This window comes from Macrotis lagotis, chromosome 8 (assembly GCF_037893015.1).
Source record: "Macrotis lagotis isolate mMagLag1 chromosome 8, bilby.v1.9.chrom.fasta, whole genome shotgun sequence".
Taxonomy (NCBI): Eukaryota; Metazoa; Chordata; class Mammalia; order Peramelemorphia; family Peramelidae; genus Macrotis; species Macrotis lagotis.
The window spans coordinates 21,629,787-21,656,526 of record NC_133665.1 but is presented as its reverse complement, the minus strand read 5'-3'; the positions used below and the strand labels follow the sequence as shown (position 1 = coordinate 21,656,526).

The 26,740-nt window shown below is 35.0% G+C and overlaps 1 protein-coding gene across 4 annotated transcripts in view; it reads right to left on the bottom strand.

The window, feature by feature from the left end:
• TXNDC8 (thioredoxin domain containing 8) overlaps nucleotides 1-26,740 on the bottom strand; it is a 63,661-nt gene that overhangs the window by 21,222 nt on the left and 15,699 nt on the right. The window contains exons 3-7 of one of the 4 annotated variants that reach the window (XR_012470728.1): nucleotides 26,490-26,549; nucleotides 23,042-23,107; nucleotides 11,328-11,386; nucleotides 8,242-11,244; nucleotides 6,729-7,085 (exon numbers count right to left, since the gene is read on the bottom strand). Coding sequence is in view for 2 of the 4 variants with exons in the window: in XM_074196500.1 (XP_074052601.1) it covers nucleotides 7,082-7,085; nucleotides 11,328-11,386; nucleotides 23,042-23,107; nucleotides 26,490-26,549 (189 nt within the window). In the remaining 2 variants the exon portion in view is untranslated. Of the gene's footprint in view, nucleotides 1-6,728; nucleotides 7,086-8,241; nucleotides 11,245-11,327; nucleotides 11,387-23,041; nucleotides 23,108-26,489; nucleotides 26,550-26,740 lie in introns of those variants that run through there. The other 3 variants (XR_012470729.1, XM_074196500.1, XM_074196499.1) reach the window with 3 other exon arrangements.

Sequence of the window (26,740 nt, the reverse complement as noted above, 5' to 3'; positions counted from 1 at the left end):
AACTTAAAAAGTTGTAAGAGTTGTTTAGAACACTAAGATTATGTGATTTGCTAATTATGTCCTCTGGCTTCAAGGGCTTTTCTCTATCCACTAGACCACACTGACTAAGTAAGCATACCAAAGAGCTGCAAAAAGAATGATCTCTGAGGTCTAAGAGGAAGGGATCTAGATTTGGGGAATCCCAGATAGCTTTGTGGAAGAGCTAACTGGCATAGGAATTGCGTGACCAAAGGTATTGAGGGGGAATTATCCTATTAAAAGCTTAGATTTAGCCTATAAGGAGAGAATCTGAGAATTGAGAGGTAGTCACCCTTCTTATAGATATTAAAAGAGCCTCCTGGTAAACACATTAGAGAATGATATGGGGTGGGTGTCTTGATTGGATTGTAACCCATGCCTGGCTCAGAGGGGAGGAGAAAAACCTTTCAAATTGCATATAAGATTAGATATTGCCACAGTAGTTCAGGGCCTTTCCTGCTAAGGGAAATGGTCCTTTTCTGCAGAAAAGTTAATTAATAAAAAGCTATTTGAATAAATCTGGACTAAGTTTTTATAAATGTGAACCATTTATAACATAATGTAAAGTCAGCTTAGTTTCAGGATTTTTTGTCAATAATCTGTGGCCCCAAAATAGGAACAGAGAAATCAGATGATGGGGCTTACCTAGGGATGAGGATTTGCTACTCTGGAAGAGCAAAAAGTCAGAGGAGAAAGAGTTCATAGGGTAGCAACTAGTAAAATAAAGTGCTCAAATATGTGGTCAAATTTAAGTACAAGTTCTGGGACAGACTGGCCTTGGGCTCACTTGGTAACTCAGCTCATGACTGCAACAAAAGATATTTTTTGATCATTTTATATTTGACAATATAAATTTAAACTTGGGGAAGCTAGGTGATACAATGGATAGAGCACTGGCCTTGGAACCAGAAGGATCTGAATTTAAATCCAGCCTTAAAATTAGACTTAAAACTGTGTGACCCTGGACAAGTCACTTAAGCCCATTTGCTTCTGCATCCAGGGTCATCTCCAGTCATCCTGATCCATATTGGGCCATTGAACTCAGATGGCTCTGGAGTAGAAAGTAAGACTGGTGACTTAGCATAGCATCCATTCTCTCAAATCCAGTTCATGTGCTTGTTATGGCATCACCTCCCTGAGGTCTTCTTCTAGAACAAAGGACAAGCAACAACAACAACAACAATCCACAAAATAAAATTTGCTTAATAATTGCTTGGAAAAGACATTTGGCAATGGATTTAGCTAGGCTCAGTTACCCTTTCTCTGCATTTCCCAGCACAGGGCAGACCTGGTCAGCAGCATATGTAAAACCTGAGAAATACTGACTCCTCATGCATTGTCTTTTATATGTAAATATACTAGAAGGTTTAAGGTTTAAGCCATATTCCCCCAGATCAGTTAAGTCTTGAGGATGATTTTGTTGCTTTTTAGGGAAAAAATTATCCAACCCTGTGTCGAGATCTTTGATTTTGCTCCAAATAAATTCAGAGTGGTTATGTTTCTATAAGGACCTTCAGGGGTTGAATCAAGATGGGGGAGTAGAGGCAGGGACTCCCCTGACCCTTCCCCAAACCTCTCCAAATACTTTTAAATAATGATTCTAAACAAATTTTAGAGTGACAGAGCCCACAAAAAGACAGAGTGAAACATATTTCCAGCCCAAGACAACTCAGAAGGTCATCAGGATGAGACAGGAGGCCAGTCCAGCACAGTGACAACTGGGCCCTAGCAAATCCAGTAGCAGACCCCAGGGGCAATTGAATCAGTGACAGCTTTGGCAGTTTCCAGACCTCTCAGCCCACAGACTCCAAAGACAACTTAGAAGTTTAGCAGAAAAGGTCTATCTCACTTGGATGAGAATGGAGCATAGTCTAGCACAGGTGGCCTCAACAAACCAGGAACAGGCCTTAGAAGCCACCGAATCAGCAGTCGTGGCAGCAGCTGCTTCTGGAGCTCTCAGTCCACAGATGGTAAGGGGAACAAACAACTGGTCAGGGGATCATAGTGATCTCATGGCTAGCACTGAGCCAAGGGATCTGAGTCTCAGATCTGGTTGACAGTCCCAAGGTGAGGAAGAGCACTAGCCCATTAGAGCTTGTGTCCACAGGGAAATGAGACCCTTCTCACAGTTACAGGGCAAGAAAGAGTACTTGTAGTTACTCAAAGACTCTGGTACAGAAGAGTAGTAAACATCTTTCTTTAGGTTATACTATCTTGGATTAACTGAAGACTTACAGGTCCCTGGAAGCATATCTGAAAAAAAAATTACCCCAGACCCCTAAAACTTGGAACAGTGCATCCTCCACTCTGGAAGAGAGACCTACTTTGACAAAGAGTCAAAAGTCAAATAATAGACTGGGAAAATGAACAAACAAAAGAAAAAATCTGACCATAGAAAGTTACTGTGATGACAAGGAAGATCAAAATGCACACTCAGATGATAACCAAAGTCAAATTTCAAAAAAAAAGTCAAAAAAAAAAAAGAATGGATTAAAATATTCACTGGAAAAAAAATTCAAACTTCTTACATCCAAAGCCTACAAAAAATATGAGTGGAAGTGCTTCAAAATTTTTATTTTGAAAATAAAATAAGAGAGGTAGAGGAAAACTTGGGAAGAGAAATGAGTGATTCAAGAAAAAATATGACAAACATCTCAGCAGCTTGGTAAAGGAGACACAAAAAAAAATGCTGAAAAAAAATAACACTAAAAAAAGAATAGGCCAAATAGTAAAAGAAGTACAAAAAAGTCAATGAGGAGAAAAATGCCTTAAAAAAGTAGAACTGGCCAAATGGAAAAGGAGGTACAAAAACTCACTGAAGAAAATAATTCCTTAAAAATTAGAATTGAGCAAATGGAAGCTAATGACTCTGAAAAAGCAAGAAACAATAAAACAAACCAAAAGAAAAAACAGAAGATAATGTGAAATATTTCATCACAAAAAAAACTGAATTGGAAATGGATCTAGAAGAGGGAATTTTTAAATTTTTTAAATTCTAAAAATAATGGACATTTAATGACATTCAAAGAAGCAAGCATTCTTGTTGAAAAGACCAGTGCTGAATAGAAAACTTGACTTTCACAAGACTTAAGAGAAGCATAAAAAGGTAAATAAGAGAGAAATCATAAAGGACTTAATAAGGTTAAACTACTTGGAGAAATGATATTGTAATTCGTAAGAACTTTCTCATTAGTAGGGCAGTTGGAAATAATTCATATAGACAGAGGGCATAGGTATAAGTTAAATATGAAGGGATGGTATCTAAAAAAATAAAATTAAGTGGTGAGAGAGAAAAATACTGAGAGAATAAAAAAGGGAGAGGTAGAATTGGGTAAATTATCTCACAAAGAGAGAGCAGGAAAAGCTTTTTTTTATAGTGGAGGTGAAGTCAGGAGAGGAGAGTGAGAATTAATGAACTTTACTCTTAGAATTGGCTCAGAGGGAAAAACATACACATTCAACTGAGTATAGAAATCTATCCTCCCTTATAGGAAAGTAGGAGGGAGAGGAAGAGAATAAGACATGAGAATAAGAAAATAAGACAGAGAACATGATAAAAGGGAGGGCAGATAAAGGGAAGTAGTAGGCAGAAGCAGAACAAATTTGAAGAGACAAGATAAAAGGGGAGAGAGAATAGAATAAACAGTATGAGAGGGATAGGATGGAGGGAAATAGCAATTATAACTGTGAAAATATTTTGGAAGCAAATTTCTCTGATAAATGCTTCATTTCTCAAACATACAGAGAATGGAATCATATTTATAAAAATAAGAGTCATTCCCAAATTGATAAGTGATTAAAAGATATGAACAGTTTTCAGATGAAGTAATCAAAGCTATCTTTAACATATGAAAAAATGCTCTAATTCACTATTGATTAGAGAAATGAAAATTGAAACAATTCTGCGATACTATCCCATATCTAATATGGCTAATAGAACAGCAAAGGAAAACGACAAATGTTGAAGGTACTGTAGGAAAAAGGAGACATTAATGCATTATTGGTGGACTTGTGAACTGATTCAACCATTCTGTAGAGCAATTTGAAACTTTGCCTAAAGGGCTATAAAACCATGCATATTATTTTACCTAGCAATACCACTACTAGATCTGTATCCCAAAAGAGATTTAAAAAAAAAACATAAAAAAAGACCTATATGTACAAAATATTCAGTTCAAATAGCAGTTCTTTTGTAGTGGCAAAGAATTAGAAATTGAAGGAATGTCCATCAATTGGGGAATGGATGAATAAATTGTGCTATGTGATTTGTATGGAATATTATTGTACTATAAGAAATGATGAACAGGATGCTCTCAGGCCAACCTAGGAAAACTTACATAAGCTGATGCAAAGAGAAATGTACTCTGTATAAAGTAATAGCAATACTGTAAGATAACTTGTGACTGACTTAGCTATTCTCAACCATATAATGATGGGACTGGATATTGTGATGCTTTTACAAAAATAAAATATTTTTAAAATTTAATTTCTAAACTTTATGAAGCCTATAGCTGTTTTCCTGCTTTTATTTTTAAAATTTTTCTATATTTAGACTTTTATTTTTCTTTTATTGCTTTCAATTGCTGAATATATAAGAGAATAAAGAAATTGCATTGTAAAACAATCTCTATGCATCAATTTGCAATTTTTTTAACTGACTGACTTTTCTTCTTCACTGAATACCTCAGTTTTGTTTTAGGATCACTTAAGGAGTTAGATATGAGAAAAGAGGAAGAAAATCAGATATTTTTCAGGCTCTGAGACTACTGCTTTTATATGTTTGCATGATAGGCAGATTTAGTGTATAAGAATATGAGAAGTGGAAGATTAGGAAATTAGAGAACTGAATTTCAAAACTCATGTTGAGGAGGTACAATTACAAAATGATGAGATATAATAGGCAATATTGCTGTGTATGGATACAATAATATGGGGGAAGCTGTTGGTTAAAGAATTTAGAGGAAGGATTTTTAGTGGAGTCCTCAATATGAATATATTACAAGGAGTTTAGGAATATGAAGCCCCTTAGGATGATGGCAGGGTACAGGCAGAAGTGGCAGACCCCTGTGCTAATTCTAGGATCATTAACAAAACTTGAGATTATCTAGAGATCTACGGATAACAGTACCCAGAATGAGGAAAGAGTGATATGTATGAGTTTAATTCATTTCAGTACATCATAGGAGCATGATTTTATAACTGGTAGTGATCTCTCAAATCATTTAATCCAAGTTATTTTACATGTAAAGGTGATGATCAGATGAACTAATAACAAATTTCTGTAGTTCTTCGATCAATCATATGTGATTAAAAGGTAATGATCATATCCTGAAGCTAAGATTTATGTAGAACCATCTCTACAGCTATATGAATTGGTTTGCTACCTGGTGATTGACTTTCTGATCTGTCCCATTCTGTGGTCTATAAAAGAGCTGTTCTGTTTTACATAGTCCTCAGGTTTTCCTTCTTTTGTTCTTGTGACTTCTTATAGAGGATAACAAAATAGGGCAAGAGTGGGTGTCTCCCTCGCTATCACTCCAGAAATCATTGTTGGTAATTTGTGATAGAAACACATGGTATTTGTAGACATGTGTGTGAATTTGACCTGACAGGAGAGGTCTTTTCTAGCTTAACAGAAAATAACAACAGTGGTACCCAGTGGTTTTCTTTAAATGGACATGGCAAAAGCAGACACTTGAATACCATCTGTTCAGCCCAAAAGGAGAATCCTAGCTTTGGAAGTTGCCTTTTGGGTAAATGCAAGGTTCAAGAATTTCTGGGTTCAAAGGACCACAAAATAATCATCATGGGATCATGAGAGGAAATTCAGAAGGTTGTCTAGTTCAACTCTCTCATTTTAGAGATAAGGATATTGTAGTCTAGACTGATTAAGTGATTTGTTTAAAGTCAAACATATTATTAGGAGATGGAATTTGAACTCTTTTCCTAATTCTAGAGCCAACAATGGTCTTTTCTGTTGTTTGTTTGTTTGTTTTAAATACCATGACTTTCTAAGAGTTTATACAGCATGATCCTAACCTTGCTTTTTCTTCAATGGCAATATTAGATTTTTCTTCCACTTATCTTTGATGGAGAGGGCAGAAAGTTGGACTTGCCCCAAGGCATCTAGGGAAAGGATTTTCCTTGTAAATATAAATGTGCTGCATTAGATTTCCTTCTGGGAAGGAATTTCAAGGGAAGAAGTATAAAGAGTCAAGAGTTTTCAAGTAGAAAGTACAGGAAGTAAAAGGAGGAGGGCCAAAGATAGACTCTAAGAGAATCTTTTCTGAATTCATGCTTGGGGATTTGAATATTCATGTTGATTATCTTTTCAGCTACATAATTCTTAAAACTCATTCACTCTAGTGACTTCTAGCTCAACTCAGTTAACATAGTCTTATGGATCCTGGGTTGGATACTCAAAAGTAGATGACTTTTTTTTTTTTAGCTTTTTTTGCAAGGCAATGGGGTTAAGTGGCTTGCCCTAGGCCACACAGCTAGGTAATTATTAAGTGTCTGAGGCCAGATTGAACTCACGCACTCCTGACTCCAGGGTTGGTGCTCTATCCACTGTACCACCTAGCTGCCCAGTAGGTGACTTCTTATGACTCTAGGGGCTTCCTTGAGGAGTTGAGATTTTTTTTTAAGTCATTTGTTCATGAGTCCCCATCTTGTGTTCTCCCCAAAACCAATTAGCTAGTTGAAGTCAGTTAACTTTTTAAAAAGCATATTTACTGAAAAGGTATAGCAAAGGTAAAAATTAAAAAGCATACTCTCATAATGGAAGATATTGAGGAAATTGCACTCAAACTTAAAGTAGTGTTTACAAAACATTTCCCTCAAATAGTGTGGAGGTACTTTCTGGATCTGTAAATCCTTTCTCCCTATCAAGTTCACTTTTGGAATGGCATAGCAAATGGCTGAATTACTCCTTTGTTCAGCTCTTGAATATCTGGTTGATTCATTGATGGTTTGGGTCAAGCAGGTAAATTCTTCAGGGAATGGAGTCCCAGTGGCTCCTCAGTGGACAGAGCTACTTCTGCTGATGTCTCTAGGACTACATTTACCTATGAACAGGAAAGAATAAATGTAAAACAGACAAAAGAAACAGACAGGATGCATTTATGGACACTAAGCAATGGGGAAAGGGAGACGGATGGACAGAGAACATCTGTTTCTCAATATACTCATATACCTATGAACAGCAAAGAATAAACATAAAAGAGACAAAAGAAACAGGCACAATGCATTCATAGACACTAAGCAATGGGTAAAGAGAAATTGAGGGGCAGAGATAGAACAGTCTGTCTCTCCTCTCCACAAAAAACCTTTTTACCAGAAAGTATTAGGAAAGAGAATGAGAAATCATCCCTTGAACATTTTGTATGTACATTTAATTCTAGCAAAGAAGCCAATTAAAGGGCTTCATCATCATGCAGTATGTTGACAGGAAATGGTCAAAAGATATTTAACCCATGTTCTGAAGTAGGAATAAGTGACCCTGTAATGAGCATGCCCAAAATAGACACACCTTCATGTGGATTGGAACTGGGCAGAATATATAATATATGCTCTAAGGACTTACTGTACTTTCATACATTGAGCAATATAGCAATTGGTTTTGGCAGGGACAGTATCTAATCTCCACTTTTTATCTTTTATAGAATTTGGCTTAGTATTCTGAACATATTCTGACACAAAAATATTTCTACATAAGCAGATTGAAAAGAAAAATAGGGGATTGTGAATGAAACCATGAATTACATAGAGCTGGCATTAAAAATACAATATTAATTTTAAGGTTATTATGCTTGTCTTTGTCTCTTTCTGAATAACCTATTGTTCTTTGTTGCACATTTTTTTTTATTTTTTTAGATTTTTCAAGGCAAATGGAGTTAAGTGGCTTGCCCAAGGCCACACAGCTAGGTAATTATTAAGTGTCTGAGACCGCTTTTGAACCCAGATACTCCTGACTCCAAGGCTGGTGCTTTATCCACTGTGCCACCTAGCTGCCCCTGTTGTACATTTGAAAATGTTATTGACCTCTTTTCCTTTTTAAAAGAAATTTTGGCACTGATAACTCTTTCCTTTCCAAATCTCCTTCCTCCCATAAAAAACAATTACAGCAACAACAAAAACCACCCCATAATAAATAAACATAGTTAAGAAAAATAAGTCTAATCAAACCTTGGCAATGTCTGAAAACGTATATCTTAATCTGACCTTGACTCCCTGACCTCTCTCTCAGGAGTGGAGTAACAGCTTCGTCATCAATTCTCTGGAGTCATGGTTGGTCATTACATTGATTGAAGTTCTTATGCTTTTCACTTATAATTCTGAAGTTATTATATAAGTTGTTCTCCTGGTTCTGTTCACTTCACTCTGTTATCAGTTCACATGTCTTCCCAGGCTTCTCTGAATCCATTTTTTCATCATTTCTTTTAGCACAATAATATTCCATACCATTATTCAGTGGGTATTCCATATCTAGTGGGGTTTCCTTAGTTTCCAATTCATTTCTTACAATAAAGGGCTGCTATAAATTTTTTATTAATAGGGGTTCTTCTCTTCTTTCTCTGATCTCTTTTGGGGTACATACCTAATGGTGATATTGTTGGGTCAAAGGTTTAGTGTCCCTTTTTTAAAAAATAGTCAATTGCTATCCAGAATGTCTGGACCAATTTAAATCCCACCAACATTAGTGTGCCTGTACAGTCAGTTCTTAATAAATATTTGCTATTATTCATCAAGAACACTGATAAAGAAGAATGGGAAATTGAGTTTAAATCCTATTTCTATCTCTTATTACCTACATGATCTATCTGGGCCTCAATTGCCTCATTTATGAAATGAGGAGGCTGACGCCTCATCTGCAACATGGATCATTTTGTAGCTAAGGTTTTTCCAGGCTTTAAATGATAAGAAAATGATAAGAAAAGTACCTACATGTAATATTGTACATCTACCAAAGCATAACATCAGATGTAGTTAATTAAATAATTTACTATTTTAATGATTTATGGTGGCATATTTTTAAATGTAAAAATACAAACAACCTAATTAAACTTCTGGATCATGAGCTTTTAATCACTTTTCTCAATCTTTAGTACCTGGAAGATACTTGAACCATGAAGTGGTATATAAAGACTCAAGGCATTTGCTGAGTAAAGCCTGTCATTTCAGTCACAAGACTTAGGAGTTGAACCAACTTTTAAGGCATAACCTTTGCAAATCCAGGTTGCTTTGATTATTACTAGCATCATAGGTGTTAAGAGGTTTTTTTTCCCCTGAGTTATTTTTAAAAGACTAAAGGAAATTAGAGAATCCATACTGTATTGTTGGTATACTATTGCTGCACTGGAGAAAACTGAGAGACCTGATTATGGGAAAAGATCTCAGCTATGATCCTGGACTACCTAACCCAAAGTTCCATAAATATTTTTATTTGCTCTTTATTTGCTCTTTAGCCTATGAAGACAATGAAAGTAGTAAGAATGATCATTAACAATGTACTTATATATTGCTTAAAGGTTTACAAATCACCACATTTACAACAAATCTATGAGATCCATAGTGCAAGTATTATTATACCCATTTTACAAATGAGGAAACTGAAGTTATCAGAAATGAAGTGATTTGCTGATAGCCATATATAAAGATAGACCCCAAACTCAGATCTTCTGACTTCAAGACATATACTTCAAGACTTGGGACAGTATAATAACCCAGGTTTATAACCTAGGCATTACCCTTGACTCCTACCTCTCCTCTCCACCTACCCAGTCAGTTCCCCAATCTTATTATTTCTATCTCCACAGTATTTCTCATATGTATCTCCTCCTCTCCACTCACATAGCTACCATCCTGGATTAGACCCTTTTCATCTCTTGCCTGGACTATTACAACATCCTCTTTTTTTTAAGGTTTTTGCAAGGCAAATGGGGTTAAGTGGCTTGCCCAAGGCCACACAGTTAGGTAATTATTAAGTGTCTGAGGCCAGATTTGAACTTATGTACTCCTGACTCCAGGGCCAGTGCTCTATCCACTTTGCCACCTAGCTGCCCCTACAGCATCCTCTTAATTTGTCTCTTTTTCTTGAGTCTCTGCTTACTTTAATTCATCCTCTACATATCTATCAAAGTGATTTTCCAAAAATGCAGATCTGATCATGTCTGTTCCCTAGTCAGTTATCTCCAATGGCTCCATGTTACTTCAAAGATCAAAAATAAACTCTTCTGTTTTAAATCTAAAGTGCTTAACAATCTGGACCTTTCCCTTCTTTCTAGTCTTCTTATGCTTTACTTTTTTACATTTGCTCACTAGGCCAGCCATATTGATCTAGTCAGTGTTTCTCTCATATGATATTTCTTTGTTCCATTTATGCATTTTTCCACTGGCTGTTCCCCAAGAAAGGATATACTTTCTCCTTATCTCTGCTTATTGGGATTATTCATTTCCATAGAGTCTAACTCAGGCTCTACTTTTTTTTACACAAAGCTTTCCTTGATCAGCTTAACTTTGAGTGCTTAGCCCTTAAACTACCTTGTGTTAATATTGTTGTTGTTACATAACTTCTATGGGTTTGTTTTATTTTCTCTTCTGCCAGAATATGAGTTCATTGTAAGTAGGGACTGTTTCACTTTTGTTTTTGTATACTCAGGGCTTAGCAGAATTCTTGGTGCACAGCAGGATCTTAATAAATATTTGTTGATGAATTAGTGAAAAATAACATGATGCCAGACTCATAGAAGCTCTACTTAGAATAATGGGAATATAACAGGCTAATGTTGTGAAGACCATGTTCAATAGTGGAAAGAACATTGGGCTGGGAATCAGTAAAGATGAATTTAAATTTCAGTTTTGTCACTTTCTATTCTTATGTCTTTAGATAAGCTGATTTAAACTTCAGTTTTCTTATCTATAAAATGGAGGTAATAATACTCCCTGATTATTATCCTGGATTTTTCTGAAGAATAGATAAAATGATATATGTGATAGTACTTTGTAATAGTAAAGCATTATATAAATATAAATTGTTAATTATTTTTGTTTGAATTTAATCAATATTTCTTGGTGATAACACTCAAGGGGGAATGTATAACCAGGTTAGAAAATTAAAGTCAGTCAGTATCTCTGGACAGTTTTGGAATATTTTTAAAGGAGCTGATAATATACATGTAAAACTCTAAGTCATGATGAAGATTAATTAATGGAGCATTCAGTTATCTGCAAGGAAATAAAACATAAGTAAAATTTTTAGTTATTTTTTAAAACTAAGAAACTATAATTTTACTTGTAGATCAGCTCACATTAGTTCCTGAATCTTTTCTTCCAGTTTTTTTGCATTGGCACCACTGAATTCAAATATCTGTTCACAAATTTAAAAAAAAAAAATGAAAAAAAAAGGTTAGCTCAGTTATTTGCATGAACATGTAAGGTCTTGTTCAGGCTTTATTAGTTTTACCATTTTTGTTCCAAATTGTATAATTCATAGATCTCAATAATGTTCTCCTTTCCCTTATCATCTCACAAACTGAATTTTAAAGTCTGAAAATGAAAAAAAAAGGCCTATCTAGTTACTACCTTTTTGTCCATCTCTTGTCATTTCCCTATATTTGAGTAATTTGCCTAAATGTTCCTCTTATCTATTAGGAAAATATGTATAAAGTATTTGGAAATGAATAAATTCCAATTCCTCAGATCTTTTTTTTATTGCTAGGTACTGTGCTATTCTGTAGAGATTTAAAAACGAGATAGAACTTGCCCTCAAGAAGCTAACATTTTACTTGATGTGGAAGAGGGTAACTGGGCAAGAAGAACAACATGTAGCTAGATAAACAAATATGAGATAATGATAGGAAAGGTTTCCCATAGAAGAGAGCATCTTAGCTGAACCCTAGAAAGACAAGGGAGAATTTGGATTTGGAGTCATAGGATTTGTATTTGAATCTCACTTCTACTTTGTATTCCTTATATAAATAAGTTTTTCTATCTGGGACTTAGTTTCTAATTAGGGGATTAGATCAGATGAATCTTCTTTAGACCCATAGCCATCAAGAATCTTTTGCCTCCCTCCTTTCTTGTTCTTCCCCACAACTTTATTAAAGTAGCTGGTAGGATCAGTAAAATGACACAAAGTCCCTCATTCTTAGGAAGTTATCAGAAGTGTTTCATGGAAAAATAAAGAAATAAAATGTTCCTGGCCACAGATTTCTTCTACAACATTTCTATTCTAGCCTGACTCTTATGAACAGTAAAGGTTTTAACTAACTCTCTTAAGCCCACTCCATAAGTCTATAACGATTAGTTGTCTTTCCCCTGATTTTTTGGATTGTGTTGAAGAGAGAGAGAGAGGAGTTGAGGATAACATTTAGGTTGTGAGCTTGGGTAACTTGGGAGGGTGGTGATACCTACTCAACAATAAAAAAAAGTTCAGAAGATGAGAGTATTTAAGGTAAAAGATAATGCTTAATATAAGATATGTATAGGATATCCAGTTTAAGATTTCCAATAGATGTTCAAAATTTCACGCAGGAGGTTGGGAGAGAGGTTAGAAGTGGGCAAATACATTTAAGAGAAATAAAGATAAATGAATCTATGGGTAATGATGAAATAGCATGGGGTAGAAGAGAAGAGGACCAGGGGCAGAGCCTTGAGGAACATGCATATTTAATGGGTATGATCTAGATGAAAATCCAACAAAAGCAACTGAGAATAAGTTGTCAGAAAGTTAGAAAAACCAGAAAGAAACAGTGGTAAGGGGAAGAAGGTGACTGACAGTGTCAAAAGCTGCAAAGAGGGAAGGATGAAGATTGAGAAAATACCGTTAACTTTGGCATTATGAGATCATTGGTAGCTTAAGAAACCAAAGGGTGAACGTTCTCCATCTGGACCAAATGGTGAGGTAGGAAAGAGTTTAGGTTAACCACTTCACTGTCTTAGGAAAACAATGTGATACAGTGAAAAATGAAACAAGTGCTTTATCTGGAACCAGAAGATCTGAGTTCAAATTTCAACTATGTCCTTCATGACCAGTGTAGTAACCTTGACCTGGGGCAAGTCATCTGATATCTCTGAACCTGAGTTTCCACACTTCTTCAATGTAGAAGTTGGACTAAATGTCATCTAAGGTTCCTATCAACTCTAAAGCTATGATCCTATGCATACTGGGGCCTTTAGGAAGCTAAATGATACATGGGATAAAATGCTAACTTAGAGTCAGGAAGACCTGAGTTCAAATGTTACCTCAAACACTAGCTGTTTGACCCTAGGCAAATCACTTAAGCTTTGTCAGTCCTCATTGTAAAATTGGGGTCATTAGCACCTATCTTTCAGGGTTGTTGTGAGGATCAAATGAAATATTTATAAAGCATGTTGTTAACCTTAATGTGCTATGTAATATACTAATTATTATTATATAAATATGTGTCTGATGAGAATACTAGATAATTCAGCACCATATCCACCTTAAACAAAGAGCAGCTGCATGGCAGCATGGCAGCCTTTTAGATGCCTTACTTTACACCCTCATTTTCCCCCTTTGTCTTTTAAGTCCACCCCATAATTATAGTTCCCTCTTGATTTTACTGCACTTCTTATTTTGACAATGAATTTCATTCTTTTTGTCCCAAACAGGAAACGATTCTTGAGAAATTGGAGAACAGGCTTATTCTAAGTATAATTATAGTAGCCTCAGAAGATTAGGTTAAATTAGTTGTCTCTGACCTATAACAGCCTCAAAAATAAATAAAAGCCTATCACTATTCATGACATTATTTTGCCCAGACATATAGAGGAGATGCTGAGATTGTTGTCCTTTCTCATTTTTCCCAACTTCTGTTCATTAGAAGGGTTATCCTGGGGCATGAGGAGAACATCCTAGTTTTTCTTCCTCTCTAGACAAAAGGTAGCAACTCATCAACAGCAGCATGATGCATACAGGAAGAAGATGGACATAGAGCTGGGTCTTTCTCCTTTCCTCTAACAGTGAGGTAATACAGAGTTTGCATGGGATATTGTATTCCTAGTTTAGAATTGGAAGGGCCCTGGGAGATTATGGAATCCAAACTTCATTTTTACAGATGAGAAATCCAAGGCTCAAAGAAGTTAAGGGATATGCCCACTATCACATAGCTCACAATGTATTTGAAACAGAGTTTGAATGCAGGTCTTCTTGATTCCTATTCTAGGGCTCTATAGGCACCATGTCACAAAGCCAGGCAGTATAAGAAGTTACAAGTGGAAGAGGAAGTGACCATCTACAGAGTTTAAAGAACGTTTTCTGACTTCCTTTTGTTGCAAACACTAGAAGGACTAATGATTTTTTTTTTTGCAAGGCAATGAGGTTAAGTGGCTTGCCCAAGGCCACACAGCTAGGTAATTATTAAGTGTCTGAGACTGGATTTGAACCCAGGTACTCCTGACTCCAGGGCCAGTGCTCTATCCACTGTGCCACCTAGCTGCCCAGGACTAATGATTTCTCATTGTTATCAATAATAGATAAGACAGCAAATCCAGCTGCTGAGTCAGGAAGAACTAGTTTCTGGTACATTCTAGATATGGGACTTTGGTCTCTCAAACTCCAGGCAAAGCTCTAAGACTATGAAAGAGTAAGACTTGCTTATTTGCAGTGGTAGGAAAAGTGTCCTACCAGAAGAATACCTACTGACCTTTTTTGTACTTATTCTTTGCTTATTAGTATAAATGTGGCTACATAGTTTCACATCACTTTATTATCTCTCTAGCACATAGCTTTGATCATAATTCATTGTAGATGCTCAGGAAATTATTTGTTGATTTGGATTTTATTAGATTTGAATTATAATTCACTTTCAATAGCCCTTTAATCTCTGCAAAACTTGAAAAATATCATAGCTCACTTAGCAGAGAAAGAATACTCTAATGTATTATGTTATCTTTCAAGAATACTAGTTTTTTCCCCAACAATAATGTGACTCGCATATGAGAGTGGCATAAAGGACATCACTGAGAATAAAAGAGTAAAGATAAAAAAGAGAATTGTGGGCAAGTCACATACTAAAAGTTAGATAAACATGTAAAGCTTGAGTGTTGCCCTAAAATCCTTGAAATATTAATACAATCAGAGGAATTCTTTTAGCACACTAGTTTCTTCACAGACTACTAGAATAGAAAGATAGGGATAGAAAAAACTGCATAGAATTAGAAGATATGGTTGGGTTATCATCTACATGAGGCAGGGTGTGGGTGAGGAAGCTCAGACCAACGAAAGCATAAATCCACTGATGAAATTAGATATTTGGATTGGTTGAATGAAGGGAACATAAAAAAGAAATGATTCTTGCTCACAAGGAGCTTATCAACTATAAATATCGAATAAATGGATCAATTAAAAGGTATTAACTAAGCACTTACTATTCAGGGGGCTCCTTCGCACTATGATGCAGAGTACTATGTGGGGCAAAATGTGAGAGAATCCCTTGCCAGAAAAGCTGACATTTCAGTAAGGGGAGACTACATGTAATGGCAAGTGGTAGCCAGGGCAGGGTGTTGGCCTGCTCAGGTCATGGGATGGTGAGTAGAATCACTGGGTAGCTGATTAACATGTCCTTTGCAAGAATGATAGTGGGGATAAGATAAATATAACTAATATAATAAGTTCACTGGGGAGAAAGTACAAAAAATATTGTATAGGCATTTAGAGGAAGGAATGCTTCAGGAACAAGGCAATATTAGAAATGAGTTTAGAAGTCTGGGTAGGATTTCTATTAAACAGAAATTCAAAGGGAAAGGAACTTTAGAAAGAAGGAGCATCATGAGCAAAGGTGGAAAGACATAAGGCATATTTGGAAAAGACTGAATAGTTTATTTTCTTGAAGTATACATTTTAATATAGGTTAAAATATCTGTGAAAAGGTGAAATGGGAAGATCTACTTGACCATATGAGAGTATTCTCAATGTAAGTTATAATGTTTATACTGAATTGGGTAGGAAATGAAAAGACATTGAAGATTTTGATTTTATTTTTAAAAAGTTGTCCTTTTTATTGTTATTAACTTGGCAAACATCAATAAGCCTGAGCATTTTTCTACGTATAACAAATAAACCCAAAACAGAAAAAAGAAGACTGCATATGAAACTCTGATTATTCAGCTTGGTTTTTTTAAAAAAAAAAGTTTATTTCAAGCTTTACATGGTAGTTCTAATACTGCTTCATTTTTCTGTGACCCCCTTCTGATCATCCTTCTGCTCTCATCTAAGTATTTTAAAAATAATAATCATTGATGATCTTTTCTCCCCATTTATTCTGTTTTTGGGGAATCCTTGTCAATACTGCCTTCCCTCTTCCCCCTTCTTCTTTTACCCCTAACTAGCATGACAAGTATAGCCAAACAAAACAAAACCATGTCTGAAAATTGAACTCTTTCTTTTTGAACCTGTCATGAAATTATAAGAATACTTTAGCATATGAGTCTTCCCAGGTTTTTCTGAATCCATCTTGTTGGTCATTTCTTATAGCCATTCTTCAGTCAATGGTATCAACTTTATTTCCAATTTTTTTAATACTACAAAGAGTGTCACTGCAAAGATTTTTGTGCATATATGTCCTTTGCCAATTTCTTTGATCTCTTAAATACTTGTGGACCAATTTATTAATTTGGATCTATGTCTGAATATTTTTAACCAGAGGCATAACCTAGATCAGAATTAGAAGATTAACTTGAGAGAAGTGTTGACTAGATAGGAAGTTATGACAATAGTTCAGACAAGGGTTAACGTAATGATGGTCTGAATTTTAAAAAGTGCTAGTTGGGGTTTTTTGGGAGGCAATTAAGGTTAAGTGACTTGCCCTGGGTCATACAGTAAATAACTTGAACCCAGGTCCTTTTGACTTCAGGATTATTGCTTTAACCACTGTGCCACCTAAATACTCCCAAAAGTAAGAGTTTAAGAGAAAAGAAGGTAATGAAGGGAAGAAACATTTCAGTGCTAGGCTCCACAGATTCTAAATTAAAACTGATTTCATGTAGGGGTGGAGGAAGAAGAATTAAAAGTGATTGAGTCTTCAAGTCTGAAGAAGTGGGAGGATACTAGTGCCACCACTAGAAAAGGTAAAGTCAAGAGGAAGAGATGATTTTAGAGGAAAGGGATGATATTTGATTGTATCCATTGCAGTTAGGTTTCCAACTGTCTTAGGTCATGGGTTTTATTATTTAATCCATAAAAATGCAGAATTATCATAATGTAGAAAAGCTCAAGTGCAATCTCAAATCTGGAGTTCTTATTGTGACAAAAATTTCCCAATGATCAACTATGCAAAGAAAAACTGGTTTCTTAGCTGAATGTGGGCAGTGAATCGATTCTAATGTGAGTGATATTTTTGGACATAAATCAATCAATAAGCATTTAGTAAATATCTACTATGTGTCTGTTACAGTCCTGGGTGATAGCAATGCAAAGACAAAAAAATGGAAGTCCCTTTTCTTATTTTATGAAGAGAATATGTACACACATAAATATGTAGAAAAAAATGCAGATGAGAAATGATGGGGGATTGAATTAGAGTTAATAGAGAAAGATATGGATGTGAGAGATGCTATGAAGAGAATCATGGCTGATTTTGGCAACTGACTGAATACATAAGATAAGGGAGAATGAAGAATTAAGAATGAGTCTTAAGTTAAAAATGTAGGTACCTTGAAAAAAAATGATAGTTCCTTTATCCACCTTGTAGGGGAATGGAAAAAGAGATTGGTTTGGGAAAACATGTTGGGTTTAGATGCTTAGGGAACATTACATTCAAAATGTTCAATAAGTAGTTGGTCATGTAGGATTAGAAAAGAAAGGGCTAGGGGGCGGCTAGGTGGTGCAACGAATAGAGCACCAGCCATGGAGTCAGGAGTACTTGAGTTCAAATCTGGCTTCAGACACTTAATAATTATCTAGCTGTGTGGCCTTGGGCAAGCCACTTAACCCCATTTGCCTTGCAAAAACCTAAAAAAAAAAAGACATTCTTCTACTAATTAGCTTTTTAAAGGGGCAGCTAGGTGGCATAGTGGATAAAGCACTGGCCTTGGAGTCAGGAGTACCTGGGTTCAAATCCGGTCTCAGACACTTAATAATTACCTAGCTGTGTGGCCTTGGGCAAGCCACTTAACCCCATTTGCCTTGCCAAAAACCTAAAAAAAAAAAAAAGAAAGAAAGAAAAGAAAGGGCTAGATTTCTAGATGTGGGAGTCCTTTGTATACAGATCATAACTGAAACCATGGGAACTAATGAGAAAGTATAGAGAAACTAAGAGGCTAGGACAGAGTCTTGGAGCATATCTATAGTTAGAGGGTATCATATCCTGTAAATGATATTGGATCTGTATCCCAAAGAGATTAAAGGAAAAAATAAAATAGATTTATATGTACAAAAATATTTATAGCCAAAGAATTGGAAACTGAGGACATGCCATCAGTTGGGGAATGGTGATGGAATACTATAGTGCTTTAAGAAATGATGAGAAGGATGGTTTCAGAAAAAAACCTATGAACTGTTACAAAGTGAAATGAGCAGAAACAAGAGAGTGAGTTGCTAGTACATAGTAATAGCAATATTATACAATATTCAACTATGAATGACTTAGCTATTCTTAGCAATGCAATGATTCATGATAATTCCAAAGAACTTGTGATGAAAAATTATATTCACCACCAGAGAAAGGAATGAAAGAAAAAAAAAGAACTAATGGAGTCTGAATTCATTTGAAGCATACTTTTTAAATTAGTGTTGAATTAGTCTGTTTTTTCTCTTGTAATATGACCAACATAGAAACGTTTTGCATAACTGCACATGTATTAAATTGCTTGTTTTTTCAAGGAGAGGGGAGGAAGGAGGGAGAGAGAATCTGGAACTCAAAAATTTAAAAAACAAAAGTTAAAAATTTTTGTTTATATGTAATTGAGGAAAAAAAATAAAATCAATGTCAAATGTAATAGCAACAACAAAATGATAACCAGAGAATGAAAATGAGAATTTTTTTTAACAAAAATAAACATGAGGGTTTTCCCATTTTGATGGCATTTTCATGAATGAATCTATAAAGCTAAATTCATTATAATAGTGATCTGACTACTTCTTTTCCTCTGTTAATATCTTTCTGTAGTTGAATCAGAGGATTGTTAACACATGTTTTCTGAGATGTCAAAGCAATGAGAAGAATCTACATCAAGGTCACTGGCTTAGTTTTTCCATCTTCTTCATCACAGTCTTCCAAGGGAGAGTATAGTTTCCTTTTAAGAAACTAAGGCACACAGAAGATTTTGCAATTAGTTATGTTCTCAGTGTTCAAAATCATTAGTCTAAGGTCTTAATAGTGAAGTTCTGTAAATTTCCATGAAAGGGTGTGTCAGCTGCCATCTAATTAGAATGTTTTAAAATTAACTTGTAACAAAAGTGATATATGCTGAACCAATGATATTTCAGAAAGAAGACAATTGGGATAGTGATACAACTTGTCAGAAAAATAGTGTCTTATAGTTCAAAAATATGGCAACCACACAAGAAAAATATTTTCTTTGATTTGATGTTATAGATAGAAATGTTGGATCCTTAAAGCAAAAATTTCAGTAAAAAGGGTCTAATATTTGTTAGTACAAAAGAATTATAATACCTCATTCCAAAGCTAGAAATTCATTTAACTCTCTTACTGTTTCTCTTTACCTTCTACCCTCAGGCCAGATCCACAAGAATAATTAACCTTCCACAAACTGAGGTTCTTATCCCTCAAGAGATAATTCTTTCAGATTAAAGGATTAGCTCACGGGGAATAGAATATGAAAATTAAGTGTTTCAGGAAATGTTTCTTAGAACAAACTGTAAAACAATCTTTCTTAAATTAGCAGGAACATCAAATCAAGAATGGAGAGACTAGGTTTTATTTGTTGTCCCAATCCATAAGACATCACTACTTGGATCATCTATCATCACCTCGAGGAAACATATCCAAAAGTTATCCATATAAAGACCACCTTCTTTTCAGCATTTCTGGAAACCCTAGAGCAATCTTTTCCTTTTTCTTCTTCATTCTTTAAGCTACTAAGCCTTATTCATTGGAATTCATTTGAAAAGTTAGAAACCTTTTTATATATTTATCTTTTTTTCTCCATTCCTATCATCTTCAACGTAATTGAAACTCCCTTCACCTCCTAAGAGGCAGAGTATGTAGAGGTCAGAGTTTTTGATTTGGAGTCAGGATGGGAGTCCTGCCTCAAACACTTTCTGTGACTCTGATCATGTGAATTCTCAGAATGTCAGTTTCTCAATGGGATTAGACTATTTGATCTCTGGATATCTCTTTCAAGTCTAAGTCTATGAGTCTATGACCATCCTTGTTTACCATAAATTTCTGAACCGGGTCTCTTGAAATAAATTTTTTTATGTACATTTAATGTACATTGTTCCTTTTCATAAATTTTACATTTTACAAAATTGGTCTGTTTGTTGGACTCTGTTTATTCACATTGTTCCTTTTCCTATATTTTATATTCTATCAGGTTGACTTGTTTGATGATCTCCATAGTTGGTACTTTATCTCCCACCTTTATGCTTCTGCAAAGGCTGACCCCTCAACTACCTCACCTTGATTGAGAATCTTCTACAGAAAGCTTTTCCTGAGCCCTTTAATGCTCACTCTCTTCACAGATTTCCTGCAAATCACTAACATTTTAACTCTTCACTTAAATGCAAGATCCTTGAGAATAGGGACTGTTTTTTATTTTGACTTTTTTATTCTTAATCATAACCATATGTGCATTGTGCATAGTAGGTACTTAATACATTGCTTGTCAAATTGGTTTGGCCTGGAATACATACAGCATATATCAGGCGAATTCATTTTCCCAAATAGCTGTCATTAATCATCTCCTGCTAATAAACATAGAATTAAATATAGGTGGAATATCTCTGGTTTGAAATTCAGGCCATCCATCATCTGCAGCCATTCTGCCTCTCCACACTTATTTTCTATTGCTTCCCAACAAATGGCCTTCTTTAGTCAGGCTGCTCTGCTCTCTTCATTTTTTCCAGCTCTGGTTTAGTAGCTGAATAATTAACTTTCAACAACCCAGTACCTTAGTAATGATAATATGTTACAATATTTGATGGAGCTTTAGAAATTTCTGAACACTGGATTTTGCCTCCCTGGGCTAAGATCCTTCATCTTTAAACTAATAGAGGTAGAGCTAGGGGATCTTTAGGTCTTTTCCACTAATAAAAAATGTACAATTCTATTTTTTTTGTTGAGTAAATAAAACCGTAGGAGAGTTAAGGAGCTTACTCCAGGTCTAGAGTCTATGACTTTAAGTTTGATCATTTACCATTCATTTAAGTACTAGACTCTAAACTTTAAAGAGGCTTCCTGAATATAATTTGGCTATTACCAATGTAATATCAATGTAATATGGCAGTTACTCATGACATGTAATAATCTCAAAAGAACTAAAATGACCTAACCCCAAAAGATGACTTTCTACTACTACCTGCTATGGGGGAGCCCTACTACTACCTCCAGTGATGGGGAGCCCATTTTCTCCCAATGCAGACCATTTCATTGTTGGAGAGTTCTAATTAGATAGTCCCTTCTTAAGTGAATCTGAAATTTCTCTTGAAATCTGAACTCATTGATCCTAGTTCTGACCTCCAGATCAACAGAGCAAGTCTGGAGACATACATCTTCTATCTTATATGATGAGAGTCAATCAGTCAGTTAGAAAGCATTAATTAAGCACCTACTATTTGCTGGGCATGGTGCCATGTGATGCAGATACAAAAAAAGACAAAGACAATCCTTGTTCTCAAGGAGCTTGCAATCTAATGGACCAAATAACATGACAACTAGCATTAAGAGGGATTAAGAAAGTCTGCTTGTAAACTGTAAGAGTTTTCTCTGGCACATGAAGTCTTTCAAGAATTTAAAGACAACTATCATGTGTCTTTAGTGTTTTCTTTTCCAGGCTAAAAATCAACTCCTTAAATCACATGACATATATAGTTTAAATTTTCTTACCAAATAGGTCACCTTTTGATAGGATGCCTGCTATGCTTCCCTCCCAACCCTTCCCCAGACTAAAAGTGTTTTTTAATAACTTTTCTCTTAAAAGTGTTACCCAAAATTAAATTCAATACTCCAAAAGTGATTTACTTTAGTAGTACAAAGCATAGTAGGACTATTATTTCATGAGATATTGACCCTATCTAATATATAATTAGGAAGTATTAACAAAGATTATTCTATTTAGGGACTCAATTCAATATATTGTAGTCATCACTTATACTTAATTTTATATTCTTCCATTAATAAATTATATTAGCTCTCTTGCAAATTATTGACTCAAATCAAGCTTATATAAAAATGTCAGTGAAAAGCCTTATATTTAAAAAAAAGCACAAAACACAGAAACAATCCTGCTACTATTCCAGGACTCCCTAATTTGGTACTTCTGAAATTTTTTTTAATTTAGATGTCAAGCATTACATTCATCCTCACTGAATTTTATTTTGGTTATTTCAGTCCAGTATTAATAGTTTCAAATATTTGTTTTTATGAATTTTATTAGCTATTACATTCAGTTTTGTATCAGTTGCAGATTTGAACACTTCTGTGATACAAGGTTAAACTAAGATTATTCAATATTCAACCAATTACCACTTAACAATTCATATTTATATTATATCATATATATTACATTATATTATATTATATATTATATTCAAATTTAAATAACCTCATAATAATAATTCCACAAAGTAGGTAGTGTAATCATTATTATTCTAGGCTTACAAATAAGGAAACTGAGACTCAGAGAGGTTCAGTGACATCTAAAAATTCAAGCAATTCCCAAGGGTCAGAATAAGTCACTCCATATCAGAATAAAAAAAGAGTATTTCATCAATTGTCAGCCTATATTAAGCCTTTTTTAGACTATTATCAAAGAAGCATGGCTGGTTTGCTATGATCAGAATATAATCACTACCAATTACTGTCAGAATATAAAATACCTTTTGGGATTCTTTATACATCTGAAACGTGGGCATGGATTTGATTTGACAACAACTGGCCACCTCCTAGGAAAGAGGAAAAAGCAGTGGATGTCAAACACTGATGAATATCCTCTCTATAACAGGATATCTTATTCCTTCAGGTTATGCTTAACCATATCATGCCAAATGTCCTGAATTAGCCATGAATTACTGCCCAAAGGGGCAGGAGACACTTTGTCCCATTAGAGGGCTTGAATTTATCTCTTTTGCCAGGAAGTAGGGCACTGTGACAGACTTTCCTGCTCTCTAGGAATCTTTACAACCTGACAACCAAGAAATTTACCACTCATATTTTAATGCTTCAGGCTTCCAGCAAGTTTTGAGACTTAACAGGATTAGTATTGCAAGAAGCAAGTAGGAGGAAAGACAGAGAGAATTCCACTCTATCTAACCTTGAAAGAATTTCCTGGGATATGCTTACCCTTAAAATTAATATGAGATGTGAAAAAGTGTTAGATTTCTCTGGAACACATACAAATTTGATAATAGTAGCAAATTCTCATAAAGCATGTATATTTTCACTATTGACCCTTATAACCAAGCTGTGAGGTAAGTAACCCAAGTGTTATTGTCCTCCCCATTTTATAATCACACATAATTGAGACTCAGAGTTCCTACTGAGCCAATACTATTTGATCAATTTTGATGGATGAAATACAGACTCAACATTTTCCACAAGAATGACAAATTTATTTACTTCAAAAAGCAAGATAAATGCCATTCAGAGTTATAGGTTTATGTTGGTTCAAAAAACTGAATAGAAATGTGACACATTTTTAACTTAAGTCTCACTCCAATTACAAACTTACTGAGTTCTCCTTTCTTCCAGGAGAGAATAAACTTAAGTTTATGCTGTCAATGTTTAAAAAAAAAAATAACAGGGGCATTTAGATGGTGCAGCAGATAGAGCACTGGCCTGGAGTCAGAAGAACCTGGATTCAAATTTGGCCTCAGACACTTACAAGCTGTCACCTGGGCAAGTCACTTAAATTCAATTGCCTCCCAAAAACCAAACAAAAATAAGCAAGCAAATAAATAAATAATAGAAAATTACTAGAAATGCACAATGTAGTAAATAAAAAAGCTGGCCTCAAAGACAACAAAACAAGTCTACTTGGAGTTTGTGGAGATATGTAGTATAATATCCAAAATGATAAATGCATACGTGATAATTTGAGGAGAAAGAACTGGGTGCTACCAATTGAGGGGATTAAGAGACAACTGGTGATCAGACACATGGTACCCAAGGATACCGAAGATGTGATTCCCAGCCCAGGCAATCTTGATTGGAATGGAGAATGTAGGAAACAGGTTGTAATATGAGATAAGACTGAAATGCTAGGTGGGAGCCAGATTGTGTAGGGCTTTAAATGCCAGACTACAAAGTTTGTATTCTACCCTAGAGAAAATGGAAAGATTGATTTGAAGAATTTTATAGGGAAGTACATTGTAAGATCTTTGAGTTATCAATCAAAAACCATTTATTAATCAATGAATTAACAAACATTTGTTAAGTACCTACTAAGTGTCAAATGCTGTTCTAAGGGCTAGGGAAAGGAAATACACCAAAAAACCCCAAAACACCTGGCCTTTGTTTACATGGAGCTCCCAATCTACTTGGAGACAACATGAAAACTAACTGTACAAACAATTTCTATGAAGGATAAATTGGGAATTATAAACAGAGGGAAGGCACTCAAATTAAGGGAGCTTCCTTTCTCAATGTAGTCATTTCTCCTTCAATTTTCTTTGAAAAGAAAGATTGTCTAACTTTTCTATTTATATCCCCAGTACTTACTTAACACAATGCTTTGCACATAGAGGTCATTTAATAAATGGTTCATTTATTCAGTCATTCATGGACCATAACCTTTTTTTTTCTCCTTAATCTTTTCCTGAAAGTGTAGAATGCTTTGGAGGGAAGGCATGATTTTGTTTGTATTTGTTTGTATTTGTAAACTTCTGTGCCTAACACAAATGTGGTTGAATTGAATTCAATCTTCATCATGTTAGAAACTGCACACATATGACCAAATAAATTCATCAGGAGAGAAAATTTTAGTTTTTATTCAAATGTTTAAGGAAGAATGCTGATAGAAACCTAAACTGAATGTAAAGGACTTGATTTGACTGACTGAGGAGGATATTTCCAGTGAATGGTTGGCATTGTTACAAGAAGTTTGAAATATGATAATCCTTTTGCATCCAACCAATTATGATAGTAACTTTTAGATACTCCCAATGGTTTCGCAACCTCAGTTAGTTAATGAGTCACAGATAATGAGTCAACATAATTTCACAAAATGTACTTAATTCGTTTATTTTGGGCCTAGTGAATATTAAGTAGAATATTTTGTAAGGACATTTTATATCACTGAGACCTCTCCATGGTTCTCTAATATTGCCTTCTTGGTAAGAAGATAGCACTAGCTTTTATATAGAGATAAGAGTTAGAAAAAAGGGTTAAATAATTTTTAAAAGATCTTCAAAATTGTATAAAGCAAATAAAACAAGCAACTCACTCTCCTTTTCCCTTTCTCTCTTCCCCTTTCCCTGCCAAAGGGAAGAAGGTGGAAAAAGTTTTTTCTCTCTGTTGGAATGACCTAAAATTTAAAGCACAGAAGCATAATATATTGCAAAATATGAGGCAGCATAATCTAGTGGATAGAGGCCTGACCTCAGAACCAAGAAGATCTGGGTTAAAGTCCTGCCTCTAATACAACTGTGTAATTTTGCACAAGGAATACCTTCCTAGAGCTCTAGACAATCCAATAAGAGTATATGTTACTGAGAAGGTGCCAACCTTCCTTGGTAGAGGGGTATCCTTATCCATGAAATCACATGAATAAGGAAGACCTCTATCCTGCAGCAAAAATCTAGGCACTATAAGAAGTTTTCACTGCAATTTGATAAAGAATGAACATTTTACTGCAATTAAAAGTAATTACTAACTCATTTCCTACAGGGAAATGTGTTTAATCTAGTTAGATTAGTAACTAGTAATTAAGGTGTTTAGAAGGAAAAATGGATGGGGGTGGGACATAAGAACTGTCTTCAAGTAACTGAAGGATTTCCAAGAGGAAAAGGGATCTGACTTTTCTGCTAGACCACATTGGGCAGAATTATGAGCAAAATATAGGAGCAAAGAGACACATTCAAGCTTAAAAAGGGAGGATCATTTCCTTAAAAATACTTCTAAAATATCCAAAAGTATAGCCATTTGGGGAAAGTACTAGGTCACCCTTCCCGCCTCCAGGATGATTACTGAGTAAGCATGTCTAGAAGGGATGCCTCTTTAACTTTGGGTTGGTTCTCCCAATTCTGAGATCCTGTGGATTTACATTATATAAGGCAAGATATTCAGTACATATTATTCTGGAAGAGGCATAGGGATTAAATATCTTACCTCTGCAGCATCCACATCCACATTAGCAAAGATTACATTTTCATATCGCATAGCCATTTTCTTAAAAATAAAATGGATGAATTCATAATTAGTACATTGTAAGTGGCAGAAGTGTTAATAGGGGCTTTTTAGTATAAATCAATCAAATAATCTTGAAGAGTCAATCAATAGTCAATAAGTATATATGTATATATCACTACTATTTCAGAGCTGTTTAGTCTGGACAGACTTCCCAGGAATGCTACAGCTTT